The 16,685-nt window shown below is 39.1% G+C and overlaps 1 protein-coding gene across 3 annotated transcripts in view; it reads left to right on the forward strand.

Moving 5' to 3' along the window:
- Positions 1-16,685, forward strand: part of phf24 (PHD finger protein 24) — a 38,385-nt gene that overhangs the window by 9,298 nt on the left and 12,402 nt on the right. For all 3 annotated transcript variants that reach the window (XR_014537869.1, XM_083568800.1, XM_083568801.1), the window contains exons 2-3: positions 3,411-3,802; positions 10,114-10,299. Coding sequence is in view for 2 of the 3 variants with exons in the window: in XM_083568800.1 (XP_083424926.1) it covers positions 3,413-3,802; positions 10,114-10,299 (576 nt within the window). In the remaining variant the exon portion in view is untranslated. The remainder of the gene's footprint in view (positions 1-3,410; positions 3,803-10,113; positions 10,300-16,685) is intronic.

Genomic DNA, 16,685 nt, shown 5'->3' on the forward strand with positions numbered 1-16,685 from the left:
TTGTATTCACTTCAACTTGGAAACCCAAACCTGTTCCAGCATGGCAATGCCTCTGTGCACAAAGTGAGCTCCTTAAAGATCTGGTTTACATGCTTTGGAGAGGAAGATCTTGAGTGACCTGCTATAGAGCTCTGATCTCATCCCTACTGATCACCTTTGGGATGAATGTGAAAGCTGACTGCACCCTAGGCCTCCTCACCTACATCAGAACCTGCCTTTCATAATACCCTTGTGGCTGATGAAAACAAATATCCATAAGCACACTCTAAAATCTAGTGGAACATCTTCCCAGAAGTGTGGAGGAAATTATAAGAGTAAATTGCGACTAAATGTGGAATTCAATGTTTAAAAATCACATATCATCCTTATGACAAGGTGACCCAATACTTTTGGAAATATAGTGTGTGTACAGACATGTTTGAATGTTTTATTATTTTGTTATTGTTGTTTTTGTCAATTATTCATCTGTTTCTTAAATTGTTGTTTTATACATATTGATTTTTCTGAGGTCGAATTAAAAGCTGCGAGTGTAATATATTGCGATCAGATATTCCATGTTAGGAATTCAGATTTCTCTGAGCCAGCTTAAACAAAGGATTTTGCAACATTACACCCACACATCTGCTTCCACATGCAGCTTGATCTAAAGCAAAGCTTCAGAATTAACCGTCTCCCTCGGTGTTGTCTAAAAGCCAGACATCTGATCATGCAGTGGTTTACATTGAGGAGGAAATCGTTTGTAGATATTTTAAGGTTGGAGATTAGTTGCTGCTGCGAGCTGTCTATCATAGACACACAAGTTCCCTTGAAGTTCTGGAGTACTTCGTCACCTTTGGTGTTAAGTGAAGTTGCTCCACACAACTCCATCCCAAGGGAGAAAGTGGATATTTTAGTGCTGACCAGCAATGATAGACGACAGCACAGAGTGAAGTTCTATTTTTATTCATCAAAGTTGTCTATCTCACATCTTAGGGTTGTTCCTGAACTTTGAGGTTACAGAAATTGTAAAGCTTTATATTCTCCTTACGCCTACAGTAGTTGCATGGGTTTTCTCAGAGGTCAATTCTTGGTATAGACACTGGAACCAATGTAATTCTAATTATTATATTATTTAATTTATTTAGTATAATTAATACTTGTATTTATTTATAATTATTATTTATATAATATATATTTTTTAATGTTTTAAATGCAATTCTAATGGAATTATTTGTAATAATCAGAGGAACCATTGCAGGACTAGGGATCATAGGGGGAAAAAAAATCAGCCATCAGGAAGTAATAGTGACTTATAGTGAATATAGTGAATAGTGACTAATTATCGTCCTATAACATCCCATCCAAATCTGTTTTAATCCTTAATACTGTGTATGTACCATTGTATGTACCATTGTATGTACCAGTGTATGTTCCAGTGTATGTTCCAGTGTCTACTTTGTAAAAGAATCTTCTTTTCAGGCTTTCATAAGATTTCTAAAGTATCTCTAAATAGCTATTGATTGGGCTTTCCAGGCATCCATATCCATAAATACATTTCAAACCGTGACCTGTTGAATTAAAGGTTTAAAACTCTCAAAATCGATTGAAATTTCGTCTACAATTCTAGCCACATTGAATAAACTGAACTGTTCTTTTTCAGAGATAAGGTTGCAAATTCCTCTAAACTCAGTCGCAAAATACTCCCAGGTTTATACCCTATACACAATACAGAAGGGGTTCCGTAATATGGTTAATGAGAAATCAGATTCCTCATGTAAATCCAACTTTGCTTTTGATAGTGAAGTTATGTCTGTATAATAGTTTTTAGCGTGAAGATTTTTTATCTGCTTGTTTTGAAATTTGGCAACTTGCGGTTATGTTTTCGCTCGTGAAAAATACGGCACATGAAACTATATTTCCAATTACAAGGTAGTCCCCGAGTTACGATAGTTTGATTTACGATTTTTCGGTCTTACGATGACGATAGCGGTAAGAAAAATAGGGTGAAAATATTTTACGCAGCAGCAGATGTTGATAAGATACGTTGGAACGCTACCCGGTTGTACACGTCCACCCTTGTGAGATGCCGTATTCTCGAAAGCGGTCAAAAGAGTCGAGTTCTCTCGGTGATGGAGCACGTATTTTTTTCTGTGTTTTTGGTGTTTCAGAGCTCAATTTTAGCTCTTTTTTTCTCTCCTTTTTATCGGCTTCACCAAGCACTAAAACAGAGCGCGTTCGGCTCCACCCTCCACTCGTGAACCGGCGCTCGTCACATACATATATATATGCTATAAAGCGTATATACATTACGGAAGTCTAAATTGCTCTGTTTTGCTAAATTATGTACTCGAATTTGTTTAGGTTCAACTGTTTTTTATTTATTTATTTACATTTTTTTATGAGTATGAACTCATTTAAGACTCCTGGGTAGGCCAGGTGTCGACTTACGATATTTTCAAGTTACATCTGACTGAAGGTGTCATCTGAACACATTTCCACCATAAATTGGAGACTAAATGTACATATGATTATTAATATTCAAGCTGAATTAAGTGCAATTATACTTTCATATAATTTTTTGTTGTTGTATGTAGCACCAGGGTTCAGGAGGAACATTGTTAAATTTCACCGTGTAATTTTTCAGCTCTATATGGTTGAAATGAAAATAAAAGCTTCTTGACTTGACTTGACTTGACTACAGAGCGTTTCCCTGCCCCATAACTATATTTCAGGATTTCTAATTTCAGTAATAACACCATTAAAGTGACATATACTGCTTAGTATTTCTGTAAAATATGGTATGACTGTGTGAGTGCACTCACAGGGCAATTCTTCAGCAGAGTCGACTGTTGTAAATTCGACGTGCTCTGTTTCAGTGATGCCGTTAAAAAGGAGAGACACAAGAACTAACATTATGCTTTGAAACACCAAAAAAAAGGCGCTCTATTAGGGAGGTAACTGAACCCAGGCAGCTTCCAAACATATCCTACGGAAATTAAAATGTCACATGAAATGTAAAATATAAATAAAAATTTGGTGTCATTATCATTGCAAGATCACAAAATCGTAAGTGGAACAATTGTAACTCGGAGGGCTGCCTGTATGTATTTTTAAATGGAAACATATCAGTGATATTCTGATTGATTATGTTACTTAATAAAGTTTCATCAATTTAAGTTAATAACTCAATATAATTTATGTCTAATTTCGCAACACAACCTTAACTAGGATGAAGCCAGTAATGAAGGTGAATGAATGAGCTTCAAGTTTTGCTTTGAGATGGGCCATGCTCCATTTTACAGCTTGATATTATAATATCAACAGTTTAAACAGCTTTATGTTGTACCAGATGAGACCTGATAACGAGCTCCATTCTCCTCTATGTAACTCATTCAGCAGGCATCTAATCCATCTCTCTTTTTATATTCTAGCCATGGGCGTTCTGATGTCCAAGAAACAGCAGGTGGAGAAGGTCCAGAAATGCAATGCGGTGGTCTCAGCATTTCGGGAGGGTCTGAAGAACCAACCGAGTGCCCCTCTGACTCAAAACAACTCGGAGAGCAAAGACGAGGCTCCAAACCAGCTGGAGTCGGAAGATTCTGGACGAAAAGAGGAGGACGGGAAACCTGGGCCTTCCAACGCTCTAACCAAGGAGGAGAACAAAGCGAATCAGGAGGCTTGGGGCCGCTTACGGGATGGGAAAGGAGTAGAGCCGGAGGAGCTAAATAAAGTGCACCAGCTCACGCCGCCAGCATTCATAAGGCCGAAGAGGCAGCCAAATGACGACCAGCCCATACAGACCGAGCTTGGAAAGAGAGAACAGGTCAGACCGTACTCATGAGAACCATTTAAGATATTTACGTTTTTTCTGTGAGGGCCAAATCTTTTTTGAGGAGATTTGATTACGATATTTGATGTACATTTTATGATTTTGCCTCCTAATTCTAGATTAGTTTATTATTTTGTTATACTATTATAATACCTTTTTTTTTTTATTCATTGCTATTGAAATCTAAACATTTACTTACTTGAAAATACGTAAATCTAACAAAAAATTAGGCTAATAATTGGGCTATGTTAATAAATAGAGGTTGAGTGATAGTGGAAAAAAATAAACAAACACTATGTAAAATAGTACCAAACGTTATTACGAAAATAAAAAACAATAGAAAACATTACTGAATAAATATGAATATATTAATAAATCTAATTAGGTAACTAATAAATTATAAATAATAAATATAAAACTCTCCGTGCCGCGCGCCGTCTCGCGTGTAAAAACAAACAGCATGTGGCGTCAGTGATTCGCCTCTAGAGGCCGCTCTCATAATGACAGCTGACTGAAAACCGGAAAAACTATTGGTTTTGATTTTTGACGTTAGTTCCAGCACTATCAACTATTGGTGCCTCGACCTATATTAATAACTTTAATTTTTGTTTTAAAGCCAACTTTTATTATTAAATACAGATATGATATGAGTAAAGCATTTATTGTAAAATGATAAAACATTATCATCTTGAACAGCTTTGGTAGCGGCAAAAAATCTATGGGGCTTCATTGCATCATAGAACAAATAAGATCAATTTGAATTTATATAAATATTTCCTCAATGTAAAACCTCATTATGTCGGTTTGTATTAGACAGAAAACATGCTGCATTTTACTCATAGGCGTCTTTTCTCAAACTTCTTTTGAATTTGGGCATTTTTGCTAACAAAACATACTAGTTCCCACAAAATCACAAAGGTGCTATCAAGTGCTACCATGGCAACAATCGTAGATTTCCTCTTGTCCTTTTCATGCCTATCAGACTTGTGCCTCTCTTCACCTGCATAAATGTCATCTAGTCCACAAGGTTCACAGCCGAGGTACCTGACAAGTGCTGGTGATTCATATCACACCTTTACAAATGAGACCTTTCCTTCTCCACACACTCAGCTGTCACTGCCCCAAGGCACAAAATGTCCCTCAGACTTTTTTGTTCTAACATCAACCAAAAACACCAGCATGTGTTTGTTTGTGTGTGTGAGAAAGATTCACTGTTGCACCAGTATTAACATTTATAGCATAACTCTATCATTGTATTAAGGAAAAGTGCCTATTAGGCTTTGTCAGGGAGGTGTAGCCCTTTTTGAATGTAATTCATGGCAAAGGAGGTGTGGCCTCTGTTCGTGTCAATTTCTAGGGTTTTGGCATTGCCTGATGCCTGTCAGGTAAGGAGGTGTGGTCAGTTTATGCTATTGTCAAGAAGGCATGGCCTGTGTGCCTGTCAGTCATTGTAAAGGAGGTGTGGTGTATTTGTTTAAATGTCAAAGAGGTGTTGCCTTTGTGCTGGACAGTCATTCTAAAGGAGGTGTGGCCTATTTTTTATTCATATCAGAGAGGTGTGGCCTTTGTGCCTGTCAGTCATTGTTAAGGCGGTGTGGTCTATTTGTTTAAACGTCAGACAGTCATTGTAAAGGGGTGTGGCCTATTTTGTATTCATATCGGAGAGGTGTGGCCCGTGTGCCTGTCAGTCATTGTTAAGAATGTGTGGTCTATTTGTTTAAACGTCAGAGAGGTGTTGCCTTTGTGCTTGACAGTCATTGTAATGAGGTGTGGCCTATTTTTTATTCATATCAGAGAGGTGTGGCCTGTGTGCCTGTCAGTCATTGTTAAGGAGGTGTGGCCTATTTGTTTAAATGTCAGAGAGGTGTTGTCTGTGTGCTTGACAGACATTGTAAAAAAGGTGTGGCCTATTTTTTTTCATATCAATGAGATGTGGCCTGTGTGCCTGTCAGTCATTGTAAAGGAGGTGTGGTCTATTTGTCTAAACATCAGAGAGGTGTTGCCTGTGTGCTTGACAGTCATTGTAAAAGAGGTGTGGTCTATTTATTTTTAGTGGCCTGTCAGTCATGGTAAATGAAATGTGGCTTCTGATCTTTGTAAATATTTACTTACATATCAAACCCATTGTAGTGATACAGTGTGGGTGAAATTCTAAGGCTGTGGAGATTCTTCAATCCTTCTGAATAAGGGATTTTGATTCTGGCTCAGTTTGAAAGGGAACCTCTCCCGGGAGCCATGAGAAGAGCGAGCGACTGTTTGTGTGGTTGCGTCGGCGCGTTTGGCACCAGGCCGGCTGTGGGCGGGTTGTCAAGGGGCCCAAATTGGGTGAGAAAGCTCAAAGCTGAAGGGACAAATTTTGTTAGTGTCCAGGCTGATTAATTCAGCTGATTAAGGCTGACAGCAGCGAGGTCACCGGTTCCACAGTGTTGGATGAGAACTCTCCACAGAGCTGCTTTGTTTACCGAGCCACTCTTTCTCAGCGGAGAACCAAGTGAGCAGAGTGGTAGGAGAGGCTCCACTCACTTAGCAACTGTTTGCTGTATGGGTTTTTGTGAAGCCGTGATAAAGGTGTGGAGCACTCGGCTGGAGAGCTGGAAGTGAATGGATTCGTTATGACACAGATTGCGAAAGGATCGAATTGCACTCACTGAAAAACAAAACGAGGGAGCTTGGAAACGAACTATAACATTTGAAATCACGGTCTTTTAAATAAATAAAAAAAATCATTCTGATGTCCAAGAAGATCAGCATACAATACACACACACACACACACACACACACACACACACACACACACACACACACACACACACACACACACGCATATACACATTGTATATACACATTGTATATGCGGTATTTATGTATCAAAAACAACAGTTTCGTTTTAGTTTACATTAAGCGTCTCTCAGCCCTGATTACTTACATAGAAACTGTACAGGAAAGTGTCAAAAAACAGAAAACCAACACAACAAATTACCCAGGGATCACCAGAAAAATGTACATGGAGGAGAAAAATGAAAAAACCTAAATATTATGTAACAATAATGGGTATTGAAGCCAAAATTCACCTTAATATTTTCATAATAAAGTAAAAAAAAAATAACCTCATCATCTGGAAAAGGAAATGACTATTTGAATCCAATGACTTTCCTTTGAACTTTAGTAAAGGTGGGCTGTTGGTTAAGGGCCAAAGCCCCACCCTCCCCCATGAAAAACAAACACAACTTTTGCTAAGGCAACACCTTTAAAGGTTTCTCAGCATTATTGGCAGCTTGCATCCCTCCAGATTGCGAAAGAAATCTCATCACACCTCCTCATCACATTCAGACCCTGAGATCCTGCTCTGTTTCACTGATGGCACCCGTGGGAGGCTGATTGGCACTCGCGTCCTTTTACACTCGCCTGCCCTCCTGCGTGCCGCCGAGAGAAAAGGCTGGATATTGTTTATCGGCATGTGAAAGGACGGATTAACTCCCAAGGCACCTTAAATACATGGGCTGTTTTTCGTAAGGGAAATGTAGCACAGATTGTCTATTGCGAGTGCTGGGATTACAAGGGGGCTTGTGGGATGCTAATTGCAATGCTGATTATCTTGGCATTAACACGGTCAGGCAGCTCTGGCATGGAGAGTGCAAAGAAAATTATCATGCCAAATAATCAGACAAGTATTTCTGTGCTTATTATGAGGTCGGCATGAAAATATGCTCTTGAGGTTGGGAAAAAAATAACGTTGGTGCGTTCTGGTCCAAAGCATATCTTGTTGTATTGTTTATCGGACTTGACCTTTAACCATGTGTGGGGTTCTGCAGGACACTATGTAGACAAATGTATTGGGACACCTTTCCTGCTATATGTGGTTCTTCTCCAAACTGTTATCACAAAGCTGGAGGTACAGAATTGTACTTTGGATGCGCTATAATGAAATTTTGCATTCACTTGAACTTGGAAACTCAAACCTGTTCCAGCATGGCAGTGCCGCTGTACACAAAGCGAGCTCCATGAAGATCTGGTTTACATGCTTTGGAGAGGAAGATCTTGAGTGGCCTGCTATAGAGCTTCGATCTCATCCCTACTGATCACCTTTGGGATGAATGTGAACGCCACCCCAGGCCTCCTCACCTTCTCACCTTCATCAGTACCTGACTTTACTAACACAATTGTGGCTGATGAACACAAATGTCCACACTCCAAAATCTAGTGGAACATCTTCCCAGGAGAATGGAGGGAATTATAAAAGTAAACTAAGAGTAAAACGTGGAATGTGGTGCTCAAAAAGCACATACCATACGTATGACCTGGTGTCCGCAAACTTTTGAAAAATAATGTATTTGCATTTTATAAGGTTTCTCACAGACATCTCTGCCAGTGTACCTACATACACTAGTGGTGTGCGGGTAATTGTTGCTATATTTAAACCTCGGAAATGGAAAAAGGTTAATGGAGTAATTATGGAAGTTTGATTATGGAAATTCAAGTTCACACGAGGTTCAAGAAGCTAGACTAAACGGATCAACGGCTCCTTTAAATGTAGAAATAAAGCGGTTATTCAGTTTTATTACCCAGCAGTCAGAGAAAAGAAGGTTATATTACATCCTAGTTTCCAGTAAACACAATGTCTTTTTTTTCTTTTAACCAGGGCTTGTCTGATTAGCTCATTATTGAATTTTGTTTGATTTCATTTCCGCGGAGACGGAAAGTAGCAAATTACATTTACTCACGTTACTGTAATTAAGTAGATTTTTTGAGTACTTCTACTTTTTGAAGTGGTTAAACTGTAATTTTACTTTGGCTTAAGTATATTTTGTTGAAGTACTTAAGTACATTTTAAATCATATCTGTTACTGAGTAAAAGAATAATAAGTAAAAAATTAAGCAAGGGGAAAGAAATCACGCCCCGGAAACTACTGTACTGATTGATGGGCGGAAAACAAACGTGTTTAACTCACAGGAAAGAAAGACGATACAGACCCAGAATCAAAAGTTGTTCAATGCGTGCGCTCGCTGTCTGAATTGGGAAATGCATTTGTTATTTCTCTCAGTATCATAAATTACAATGTAGCAGGAGTTTTTTTTTTACTCAGACTGTAGTGTTTTTTTTTTTTTGTTTTTTGTTTTTTTTCGCTATATGGTGTTTCTTCAATTAAAAACTAGTTTGAGATTTATATCCTTTGTTTGACATACTCTAGAATCCACCAATCCAAGTACATTTTAAATGAGCTACTTTTCACTTTTACTTAAGTACATTTTTAGTCCAGTAACTTTACTTGAACTTAAGTAAAATTTCATCGAAGAAACAATCCTTTCACTCGAATAAAATTTTTAAATACACTTTCACCTGTATTTTTGGATATTCTTCCTAAATCTTTAATATTTCTAAATAACACAGTGTTTAAACACATTTATGGTACTCTGGCTCCATAGTTTAATGCATTGGAATAAATGAACTATTGGTTTGAATGAACTATTATGGATCCGATTTAGAATTAAATCTCAATAAAGATGAGTAATTGTTTCCCATTGGCATTGTACATTTTCCAGAGGTCATACAATTTTTCCATTCATGTTTATTTCTATGATATATCAATACCTACACCTTTGAAGACTGTAAAAGTCTTACAATAACATTCTACCCTGAAGAGCTTTCCGACGAACAAGTGTTTTGAAGTGACATCTGAGATTTATTCATTCTTTGGAATAGTTTTTGAACCTTGGATCAAATGCAGTGGTCCCCCAGGACTCGTGGGGGTCAAGTTTTAAGACGTTACGAGTTACAAAAATCAGTGAATTTTGGACGCACCCCCGCAGCCCCTATGGTAATTGACGGTTTGGAACTCGCAGCTCAGAAAAAACGCGGGCTCTCATTTAAAACCTAACTAACAGCATGGAACACTGGGAGTGCTTTATTTCAGTGCAAGGGGACTTTTTAAAGGTGATGGTGTGTAAACATACTGTAGAATACTTTCTTGTAAACAAAGCTTGTTTTAAGACTTTTTGATACCACCTTGTACTATTAGGCTCATTTTTGTAAAGCTGACATCACCTCCTAGACTAGTTCCTTCACAAATCAATCGTCAAGAGGCCAAATATGCTGAAATATGCAGATTAAAAAGTCTTATCCGGCATTAAAACACCCTGTTCCCTTGTGGTCAGAATGAAATGACTTTAAACATCCAGGCCAAGTTCCTTTTACTGCTCAATTTTTCTTAGTCTGCGGCCATCGACTATAAAAATTTAAACATAAGCCATTATCAGCTTATTGCAGCCGTTGCAGGTTGTAAGACCCAAATGTCTTTTTTTGCAGCCAGTGAACGATGAAATGTGCGAGGTGTGCGAAGTGTGGACGGCGGACGATCTGTTCCCGTGCCGGACATGTACGAGGGTGTTTCATGATGGCTGCCTGAAGGAGATTGGTTACTCGCGAGCTGACACCGTGCAGGAGATGAGGGAGACGGCTCACACCACCACGGGCTGGAGCTGCTACTACTGCGTGAGTCTGCGCTCACAATACATATGTCTAAAAATGGTCAAGACAATTTTCTCATAATTTTCCCTCTATCTATACGCTCTTTCTTTCCTCTGGTCAGTGACCTTTGCTTTCATGCCAAAATAAATAACAAAAAAATTCAAAATTAAATAATAATTATAAATAGGGGCGTGGTGGCTCCAGCGGTTAAGGCGCTGGGTTGCCGATCGGAAGGTCTGGGGTTCGAGCCCCGGTATCGCCAGGCTGCCACTCTTGGGCCCTCGAGCAAGGCCCTTAACCCTCTATGCTCCGAGGGTCCCTTACGAGGGAAATATCAAGGTCCGTGACGTCGGAGTGACGTGGGGCCGCCTTCCCGTGGGCTCACCAACTGCAGTAGGGACCGTAAGGGACGGTGCTGTGAGGATTGGGCAGCAGTCGAAGGCGGGGGCCTGCTTAGACTGCTGCCCCCGCGACCCGAATTACGGATAAGTGGGAGAAAATGAATGAATAAATGTAAAAAAAATATACATGTCAATTTAACAGTTGGACAGAAGAACTGCTAAATAACCCCCCCACCATCCCCTCCACCCCCATCCCCACTCAGACATGTCCTGGACTTTGGTACCCAAATTGACAGTTATGACTTAATAAAGCATGTAGAGATTTGGATGCTGTTTTCTTCGTTCAACCGAAGCCTGATTGATATCTTCATGAACATCATCCAGGACTCACAACAACATTGTGAGCGCTTTAATCTTCATGATGGGATTTGTTTAGTTGTTGTAATTAGTACAAAAAAAAAAAACATTAACAAAACGATTGTATATTTCCCCATTAGCCTAATCCACTGCTGCACAACAGCCAATCAACCTGCCAATACAGTGTTCCAATCAGATGAATCACTGTGGGGTTTTAAGGTTAAATAGGAAATAAGTGTGTGAGGATTATCTTGTCATATTGCAGTGTTTGGATGTTTGTGAAGGCTGATCTTGTCTGACTGGTAAAGATTTATAGAGCTGGATTTTTGCGGTGAGGTATGTCAGATGCCGCCAACGTGCTTCAGATTGAAACACAAGGCTTATCTCAGCCTCGCAGCCCGCCGAGGATTAAGGAAATTGGCCAGCTGGTGAAGAGCAACGGAGAGCGTGGAGAGTGTTGTTTAATTGCAGGAGTGTGAAAGAGCGTGTCTACATGTGCACACTTAGGGCTATGTGTATTCATGAATAAATGTATGGCTCTGTGTAGGCACTTGTTAGACTCTGCCGATCCTGATTCCTGCAATGTAAAAGGTATTCAGTAACCAAGATCAGTGCTCCATTAAAATAATGTCCCGCAAGCGAGACAAAAAAGTTCCATGTTGTTTAGCATTAAAAGCAAACCATTTATGACGTTTTACCTAGCTTAGTAGCATACTTGGCCACTGGTTTATAATTCCACACCAATTGTCTAATTGTCTAGTTCTAGTCATTAATTGGTTTATATTATTTAATAATAGCTAGCAAACATCTCCAGTAGCTACTCACGTCAAATTACTAGTTTGTAGCTGGTAAACAAAGTTTTATATCGCAATAAAAAGTTTACCTTGTGTTAAATATCCTACTAATTGATGTAGCTACTTTTTTAAATGATATAATAAAATATATAATAGTTGACTTTTTCTTAGCTTTTTTGCTAATCTTCTTAGCCTTTAGTCTTAAATAAAATTAAAATAATTTATATTATGTATAGATTAGCAAGCATGGCCTGTAAGCTCTAACGTTAGCTAGATTTGCTAGCTGCTAAAACATGGCCTCTAGTTTATATTTTAAATGGTATAGATTTTTATCTGACATTTATATTTTAAATTTTGCTAGCACACATGCTAGGTCTAATAGCTAACCAAATGTTAGCCATTTGTAGTATATCCAGTCATATTTTCATTTAGATTAAATTATTCTCAATTATTTGATTTATTAGCAAATTAAAAGTAAATATGTTGCTTGATAATAGATTCACCACTTGTTTTAATCACATGCTAAACTATTTTTTTACACAAAAGTAGCTTACTAGCAGACTGGCCTATTGTTTTGACTTGATTTTTTATTTAATATTAATAAATGGGTCTAGTACTTAGTAATGTTACTGTAGATAAGTTGCTAGCGAAAGTAGTTTCTCTTTTTTAATTTACATTTTTATTTATATAATATATTTAAACATATGTTATTTTAGCCTAAAAAATAGACACAAAGTTGTATATTAAACACATCGCTAGCAAACTTTCTAGTTGTACTAATGGCATAAAAAACTAATGAGCTCAAATGTTAGCTAGCATACTTTTATACTAGGCTATAGCCTTTAAGTATTGCATGCTAAATGACAAATAATGCTAGTTTTTTTTTTTTATTACAAATGAAAACTATTTATGTTATCATATTTGTAAATATACCTACTGGTTTCTAATAAATAGAACACTTTTATCGAGCATGCTAATGTACTTGTTTGTATTAGTGTAAATAAACAATGCAAACAAATGCATTCGTTGGCCTGCTAGCATTCTCTAGATATACATCAGATAATGAGAAAGATAATGTTGAGGCAGCATATTAGCGCTGTGTTTCATGTCTCTACTTTGCTAGCTTATCTATTGTTTGCAAATTTTTTTCCAACAGGTTGGATCACAAAAGCCTGTTAGCAGCTGTGATCCCGCATTCCCTCAGCAGTTTGTCATTATCATGGTTGTTTTGTCTTGCACATGTTTCCTCTGAGGAGTTGTTTCACGGCTTCTCATTTTCTCACTTCATACTAGCTTCTGGATAATCTGTGTGTGTGTGTGTGTGTGTGTGTGTGTGTGTGTGTGTGTGTGTGTCTGTGTGTGTCTGTGTGTGTGTTGGTGGGGGGGAAGAAAGCATCAGAAAACCTATTTTCTATGATTTTGTCCACCTCGCAATTCCCAGCCGACTGACACCTACATGATTTCTGGCATATTACTCCACACGGTAGCCGAGAAGACCCGAGCGCCACCATGAGTCAGGATGAACCTCAGGCTAATAAGGAACGACAGCAGCATGGTGGAAAGATGAAACTCGGCAACACACACAAAATTGGCTTGAGGAGACTTTTAGCCAAGGTGTCACATCGATTTTTTCCGCCAATGGCCGGCGTCTCGGGAAACGGTTTCCAGCCTCTGATGATGCAACTGCCCTTATCATGAGCAGAGCTCTTTTCAATACACATTAAGCTGTTATAGAGCTTCCTGCACCAGTAATCATGTACTCTTTGCACCTCATTTTACAGCCATTAAACATTTCCTGATAATATTATTGGGTGGAAAAAAAATTTTTCAAGCAGGAAACAATAAACAAGGAGCCACAATATGATCTGGTTAAAAGATCAATATAGCTTTTGACTGAGGGTTTATTACTCAAAATCTATGGCTGGGGCCAAAACATGGACAAAATGAGTAACTTGCCAGGACCAAAACTCTACTCTATTCTTTTTTCCTTTCCATATCCAATGGTGCTAGAAAGCTGGGGTCAGAGCGCAGGATCATTCATGATACAGTGCTTCTGGAGTACAGAGGGTTAAGGGCCTTGCTCAATGGCCCAGCAGTTGCGCCTGTACTGGGGCTTGAACCCCCAAACCTCTGAGTAACTCAGAGCCTTAAACTACGAGGTGGTATCAATGAGTTTCGAGACAAGCTCTGTTTACAAGAAAGTACTTTATTTAAATCACCTTCAAAAGAGTACCCTTGAACACTAATACAGCGGTCCCGGTGTCAAGAACCTTCTGCGCTTCAGACTGGATCATTGCAACGGTGTCAGAACGGTGACCTTTGATCGCAGAATCTTCAACTTTAGGAGGAGCCAAATCTGGCAACTATGGTGTCTGCGGAAGTGAGATCATGTTGTTTTCTGACGATTATCGTGCACATGTTAACAAATGGTTTCGTCATTTTCTGGAGTTGAGATCGTTGAATCTCGTCGTCTTCCAGTGGTGTTCTTTCACTCTTAAACCACCTCTCGAAACACCTCGAACGACTCATTGCAGCATCGTCGTATGTCAAACTTATCTGCGGCAGATTTGCCTAGTTTCACACTGAATTTCATGTTTGCTCGTTGTTCTAACTTGCTGTCCATGATGTAATCACAGACGTGGTAACGCACGTGGACAGAAAAGCACCAGTTTAAGTGTGTGTTCATGAGGTCGAGTGCCTGGGGGAGGTGGTGAGCCGGGTGTGTGTGATGGGGATTTTTTTTTATTGTCAGCCAGCGGCGCGGGCACTTCCGGTGCTTCCACTTCCGGGGTAGCGCGAACCCGCAACCGTCCAGGCCGCCATCTTGCCATCACATAAATAGACACTGTTTTCTCACGCTCGCTGCCAGATTGTCTCGTTGGCTTCCGTGTTTTTTTGTGGATTACTTTACACAGGGGATAAATAAGTTTTGGACACTTTGCTCTTGTGGGGTTTTTTTGTGTGAATTACTTTACCCTGAGGACCATAAGTTTTTGGACACTTTGTTTTTTGTGCTTTCTTGATTATTTTGTATTAAAGACTTCTGTTTTGCTTTATTGCTGCGTCCTGCATTTGGGTCCTACTTTTGCACCACTGACATAGATGCTTGTTTGTTGCTGTACAGTTAGTGGACAATGGGCAAATCAGCACCAATAATTTTCTGAGCAGCAGTCCAGGCTGTCCTCTGTAGTTTTCTGTCTGATTTACAGGGCTGGTGCTAACTGTAGTCAGAGCAGTCAATTGCCTAGGGCCTCGGGCTTGGAGGCAGAACATCTATAACAATAACAAAAGTATACACTCGTTCACAAATCAAGTTGAGCAGCGTAAAACTAGACTCTTTGTCGACTGGATAAAAAATAACTGTCACTCAACTGATGTAGAACCAGTTAATATCACAGTTTAAATGTGGGTCCCCACTAGAGGGCTGCATTGGGATGGGTATTCCACGGGACCCAACGCAAATCTTGTGGGAGTGGCCAGTTTAACCTTTGCTGTGGGTGGTAGTGGGCCGTCAAAGACATAAAGGATTGGGCGAAAGATGGGTTAAGAAAATAATCCAGGCAGGGCTCTAGTCCCTATCCTCTGAATGCATGGAGTTTGTGTACAGCAGGGGTGCACACACTTTTTCAACATGGAAGCTACTTATAAAATGACCAAGTCAAAATGATCTACCTACTATAAAAATGCATAAATTAAATATCTATTTTTTTGTCATGCGATCTACCCACATTACCTTTGTCATCGACCGGTAGATCGTGATCGATGTATTGTTTGTTTGTCTTTTGTCGTAGCTCTGGAAACAGATAACGAGGAGGAATTGAGAATGATTGAATGCAGCTACAGTTAAAATGCTACAGTATGTCACATGGTGAGCTGGAAAACACCCTAAAAATACACAGGTTATTTATATTTGTTGTTTTGTATATCTAGTCAGTCATTGAGAATGCTCATTTTTTGGCACTTTGTCCACCATTCTTTGTTTCCTTTACACTTGCAGCCAAATCAACCGCCTGCAGTTTTGACCCGATATCATTTGTTGTCCCTCTGCAAGTTTGTCTTGCAAAATGCTGGTAGGAGTCTGTTGTATAGAATAGGATTGAACACATACACTCCCCTGAGTGTGAAATAAATAAAGAAGCAAGACACCTAGTACAAAAGATTTTATAAAGAGATGCAGCACCTGTCAACATTTTGGAAACGCCTAGTCTTTTTATGGTTTTTGAGAGACATGTGCATGTTCCCCTTGTTTCTATGCAACAAACTGTCATTTAACAGTATAAAGATTTACTTTGACCAAACTAATTTATCAATGTCCATAGGTTCCACTTTATTTAAAAAATCCTCGTTTCTCCAAACTTTTAGCTGAAATTCTTTGCTGTGCCTCTTGCGAAACTTGCCAAAGGTGCTCTTCACTAGATGGAGATTTCTTTCTTGTGCTCCAGTTGATCCCAGAGCAGTTCAGCAGGATTTCGTTGCGGATTCCATAATCAATACAATGAACAGTGTTAAAGTATAGAAGTATAGAATGGTAGCCATGTTGGTTCAGGATAACTTTCACCATTTAAACTGTAATTTTTGCTTGTTTTTGTGGTTTATTAGCTTGGATTACTGATTGGAAGCTCACGGGTTCAAGCCCCGGTATCACTATGCTGCCAATCTTGGGGCCTTTGTGCAAGGCCTTTAATGCTCAGTGCTACCAGGGGAGCTGTATCATGACTGAACCCAGCTTCAAAACATCAATGGGACATGCAATGAAAGAATTTCACTGTGCTGTAAAGTGCATGCGACCAATAAAAAAAACAATGGATTATTGAGGACAATGCAAAGCTATCAACTGAAAAGATTTTGCAAAAACTTAATTTTTCTTAACATTTTAAAGTCAAACCAACATAAGTCTTTGTCAAGGCCAAAAATCAAA

The sequence above is a fragment of the Silurus aristotelis genome, assembly GCF_946808225.1.
Source record: "Silurus aristotelis genome assembly, chromosome: 18".
NCBI lineage: Eukaryota > Metazoa > Chordata > Actinopteri > Siluriformes > Siluridae > Silurus > Silurus aristotelis.